The 4,905-nt window shown below is 58.3% G+C and overlaps 1 protein-coding gene across 1 annotated transcript in view; it reads left to right on the top strand.

Annotated features, from left to right (window-relative positions):
• The window catches only part of CEP131 (centrosomal protein 131), a 17,285-nt gene continuing 12,380 nt past the window's right edge, over positions 1-4,905 (top strand). The window contains exons 1-8 of the mRNA XM_035902538.1: positions 1-90; positions 526-724; positions 1,696-1,796; positions 2,563-2,677; positions 3,075-3,193; positions 3,709-3,822; positions 3,933-4,082; positions 4,467-4,584. Coding sequence (XP_035758431.1) covers positions 77-90; positions 526-724; positions 1,696-1,796; positions 2,563-2,677; positions 3,075-3,193; positions 3,709-3,822; positions 3,933-4,082; positions 4,467-4,584 — 930 coding nt within the window. The 5' untranslated portion in view covers positions 1-76. The remainder of the gene's footprint in view (positions 91-525; positions 725-1,695; positions 1,797-2,562; positions 2,678-3,074; positions 3,194-3,708; positions 3,823-3,932; positions 4,083-4,466; positions 4,585-4,905) is intronic.

Raw genomic sequence — 4,905 nt, 5'->3', positions numbered from 1 at the left:
GGCAGGGATTGGGAGCGCTGGGTGGGAGAAGGATCCCTCGGGAGTTGCCCGGTTGCTTCTTAAGCATCACTGCCTGATGCAGGGCGCTGGGTGAGCTGAACCCCCGGAAGGGGCCATTCTGGGCTTGCGTGATCCTCTCGCAGCCACGCTCGGGATGGAGTGAAGGAGCCCGTTGTGGGGAGCAAGGCTGTTCTCCTCCCTGTTAGTCATCTGCTGGCCTCCAAGCAAGCATCCTGGCCCATAAATGGGGCAGCAGAACGTGGGATGGGCAGTGGGGGCGTTAGGTCAAAGCAGCGGGGAGGTGGCTGCTGATGTCTGACACCACGAGGAGTTCACCTGGAGCCTCTTCGGGCCTTGCATTCATGGTTATCTGGCATGTGGAAAACAGGGAGGAAGGTCCCATTTGTAAAGGGTTGCGGCTCTGTGTGCCAGCGTTCGTAGGGGACAGCTGGGAGCAGAGCATGTGGTTTGCTTGCCGTGCAAGGCTGGATGTGCTTCACTTCTCTGTCTGTGCTGTGCTTCCAGGGCCCCTTCTCTCTGCTCAAGCATGAAGAGCATCCGCAGCAGCTCCTCATTCCAGAGTGCCGGTTCTGGCAGCGTGGATCTGAGCCTGACGGGCGTCCCTGTGCCGGTCTCGCGGCGCCCCAGCAGCGCCTCTCCCGCCAAGCACATGGCACGCTCCATCTCGGTCACCGCCGACAGCAAACCAAAGAGGAATGCTCTGGTGAGTCCTGGGCAGGAGAAGTCCTTCATCCCCATGTCCCTCCTGCTGCTTGGGGCAAGGAGGCGCAGGCCGTGGGATTCCTTGTGCGCAGTCTGGGGTGGGAGGTGGCACCGGGGAAGGGCCTTGGCTCCCCCAGGAGCTCTTGGCAGCGTGGCGCAGCTGCATGCTTAGGGAGAGCAGCTGCATCGCCTTTGGGAGGGGAGAATCAGGCCAGTTTGGGTGCTAGCTGGAGCTGCAGCTGTGGGTGCTGCAGTGTCGTGTGCTCTCTCCAAATCTGATTGACTTCAATGATTGGCTGCTTGTCAGGTCTACTCTTGACCCTTTAAAGTGCACAGAAGGGCACGCAGGAAAGTGTCAGGCTTCACCCTTTTCCATTCCTTGCCCTTCACTTCCCTGTGCTGATTTCCTTCTGGAAACTCCAGCTCCTGGTGTCTTCTGTCAGATGCTGTGGCGCTTTCAGGCCCAGCCTGCACCTTGCCAAGCACACTGCGTTCCTGCTGGGGCCAGCAGAGCTGGGGTCTCACTCAGTGGGTTTTTTTTTTTTTTTTCAGCAAAGTGAATGAGCCCCAGGTACTTACTGGGCTCTGTTAAGATCCAATAGTGGAGAGTTTCTGTGCCCTTTGCGGAGTAACCCCTGCTGCCCTGGCAGTCTTCCTTCACGCTCGTTCCCAGGGCAGGTAATGAGCACGGCCCTTCTGGTCTGGGGAGCTCACGCTAAGGCACGTGTTCCTGCTGGCTTAGCAGCGGCGTGGGAGCCCCAGGGGGAATGAGGTGTCATTGCCTGCCTCAAGGAGAGGTTGGCAGCCGCAGGGATGTCGGAGACATTGTGCTGGGGCTGTGTTGAAGGGGTGGAAGGGTAGTACCCCCAGCAGTGCTATTTCAGGATGCCTGGCTCATAAGGGAGCCTGCCTAGGCCAGGCATCCCAGCTCTGCCTGCCCGTGCTTCTCCTTAACATCACTGCTGAATTCAGCTCTCTCCTCCACGGGAAGATGCGGGATCCAGGGCAATGAACAACCTCCGGAGGTCCAACAGCACCACCCAGGTTAACCAGCGGGTGAACAGCATGCGCAGGTACAGCTCCAGCCACCAGTGTGTGTGTGTCTGTCCCCTGGACTGTGTGAAACCCCACACATCTGCCTGACCTCTCTTCTCCTGTGAGGGGACCAGAGCCTTTCAAAAAATGTACGTTAAGTTCTGTCATATGCGTTGGGGGTTACAACCTGGCCTTGGAAAGCCAAGGTCTGGGCTTTTTTGTTTAGTGTGGGTTTTTTTGGAGGGGAGGTCACTCGATTGGGATTTGGGGAAACAGAGCCTATTTCTGTGGCTGGGAAGCCTCTGTGACGAAAGACACTCTATTCCAAGGGACAGGAGCATTCAATTACAACAGCCCCTCGTGGACCCTCCAGACTGTAGCTGGACTGTCTTAGCAGATGAAAAGTTCTCCTCCTGTCTCCAGTGACCTCCTAGGGCTGTCTCTGAATCGGGATTTTCCGTTCTTTTGTCGCCCTGTGCCCTTCTCTTTAATATAGTCTAGGTCCACATGTTCTGCTGAAATCTAAAGCTCTATAAAAAGGAATTGTTCATAGACTTCATGGCTGTGTAATGATTCTCCATCCCTTTTCTCCTCAGTGGTGTGATGGCAGGCGGTCGGTCTGCCTCAGCTCTGTGCTGTGCGAGTTGTCAGAGTGCCCTGCTGCGATCAGAGCGTGCTTCTTGCTGAAGCAGCCTGTGCGGGATGAGAGCTATCGCTGTCTTGTTGCCGTTTGTCTGCATGCAATATTAACTCCAAAACACGTGTTCTCTCCTCCTCTCTTCCTTCCCTGGGTTTGGCCTAAAGCTCAGAGCAGATGGGAGACTTCCTGGCCTTCTTTGAGAGCAGTTCTGGGGGAAGAAAGAAACCGGCGAGTCTGAGCAAAACCTCCCCAGAAAAGAAAACCACGTGGAACATCTTGGTGAGGACGGGGACATCCTGGGGTGGGTGGGCTAAGTCAGCTCTGCTTGCTCGAGGAGTTGGCTGGGTTTGGTGAGGAGTGGGAGGGTTTCCCTGGACCGGAGGACAGGGTAGTACAGCTCGTCTGTGACTGCCAGGCTGGTCCTGCAGTCAGAGCTGGCACAGTTTGGATGGCCAACATGCTCAGTTAGTCCTCTGGCCCCAGGGCTTTTGGCCCCATCACCTCTGTGCTCCTGGCTTCTGGTGGAGGCAGGCAGAGCCCCAGGGCGGCCACGCTGTGGAACAGAGGTGTCTTGTGGCGGGGGGGGGGAAGAAACTGGCTTGTGAAGGAAGAGGGTGGTATTTGAGGACGTGGGTTTGGCGCTTGCCCATGCTTATACCCACTGACTCCACGGCAGGATGATCAGCCGCGAGTGTTCCCGGGCCCCTCCACCCCCCGTGGCCTTGAGCCACCCGCGAGCATGAAGAGGAAAGAAGCCACCGTGCTCCTGGCAGCCAACTTCACTGCCAACAACAGGTAGGAGAGGCAGCACTGAAGCAGAGCCTGTAGGCCTGCTGTTGGGAGGAACTACACCCGGGCAGAGGAGGGGGTGCTGGTGCTGTGCCCCTGGCAGGACATGGGGGTCAAGTGCAGGCCAGACTGATGACAATGTGCCAGCCTGGCTGTCTGGGATGCGTTTGGAAGCCACACAGGAGCTTGAATGAAGCATGGGAGGGGCTGCTCTCGCTCTAGCGAAGGGAAGGAGTAAAACTTGAGCCCTTCAGGGCCAGGAGAGACTTAAGCCAAGGCTACTTGTAGAACAGCCTGAACAGCAGGCTGTTAGGTCTGCTTGGGCTCTGTCTGTCTGTGAGTCAGGTAACAGCTACCGGGGAGTGGGCTCTAGAGAGCAGGCGAGTCGCTTGTGAGGCCTCGTGGGCTCCTTGCCCTGGGGAACGCTCCGGATGGTCAGGGTTGGGTTGAGGTTTGCCACGCTGGGATCTGTCCCCTTCGGATCCAGCAAATCCTAACGCCTCATCTTCTCTCTGCAAAAGGAGCAACAAGGGCGCGATGGGCAACTGTGTCACCACCATGGTGCACAACAACTACTCCACCACTGACAAGGGCCCTGCGCCCAAAAGCTCCAACCAGGCACCCAGCTCCCTCAAGTAAGTGTGGTGAGGTCCTGGCTTGGAGGCTGTGCTGACTCCGTGTTTGTGTGCTGATGTGGCACGGGATGGGTCAGGATGGTGCCAAGTAGCTTCATCTTCTGCCTTAGCAACGTTGTCAAAGCGACCTCAAACGAGGACGGTGAGAGCAGCAGCTTCGTGAAGTCTCAGAAGAATTTCTCCAGCAACAACATCATGACCCGCAACAACAACAGCAGCCTGTCCCGGAGGAAAGAGGTGACCGAGGAGGAGGCGGAGAGGTGAGGCAGAGCCGGTGCATGAAGGCTGGTGGGAAGAGGCAAGAGGACAGTGCTGGGTGGAGGGGTGAGCTCTAGGGGAGCTGATACTGGATTGTTCTGGTCCTGTGGGGGTCCAGATTTGGGAAAGGCCCCTCTTAGTGCACCCACAGTGGCTGATTTACCCTCCCCATGACTTGGCTCTGCCTTTTGAGTTGTCCTCATCAGAGGCACAAGTTCCTCCCACCCCAAATGCCAGCCCAGGGAAAGGCCTTGCTGAGAGGGCAGAATGAGTCCCGGGGCTGTGGGCGAGCAGCCTGCACCCTGCTGCAGCAGGACAGGGTGGTGCTGCCTGGTCGGTGGCTGAGGAGGACCCCAGGGCCGCGCTGACCCTCCCTCTCCCTGCAGGTTCATCCAGCAGGTGAACCTGGCTGCCCTGACCATCCAGCGCTGGTACCGACGCCACTCGCAACGGCACAAGGCAGGAGCCGCGGCTCTGGGACGCTTGCTGGCTTCCAAAAGGGAGGTCAGTCCTGTCGCTGCCTTGTAGCACCAACCCTTCTGACACCCGTGTCCCGCTCGCCTCGCTGGTGGGGGGATTTGAGTCCCTTTAGTCACCAGACCTGCCAACCGAGACCTGAGCTGTCGGAGACAAGGGGGCTTTGGCTTTCCATCTAGCCCCAGCCCCTTGCAGTCCAGAGAGCTGAGGAGGGTCCTGTCCCTGCAGAGGTGCAGGGGGAAAGCCTGGGTTTGGCTCCAGGGGGGGTTCAGGCCGCGAGCCCCTGAGCTCAGCGGTGCACAGCTCCCTTCAGCGGGCAGGCACTTGGCAGTAGCAGCACAGATCCTG

This window comes from Egretta garzetta, unplaced genomic scaffold, assembly GCF_000687185.1.
Source record: "Egretta garzetta isolate BGI_Z169 unplaced genomic scaffold, ASM68718v1 scaffold749, whole genome shotgun sequence".
Lineage (NCBI taxonomy): Eukaryota > Metazoa > Chordata > Aves > Pelecaniformes > Ardeidae > Egretta > Egretta garzetta.
The sequence above is the reverse complement of the archived record's forward strand: the minus strand, read 5'-3'. Positions and strand labels throughout refer to the sequence as shown.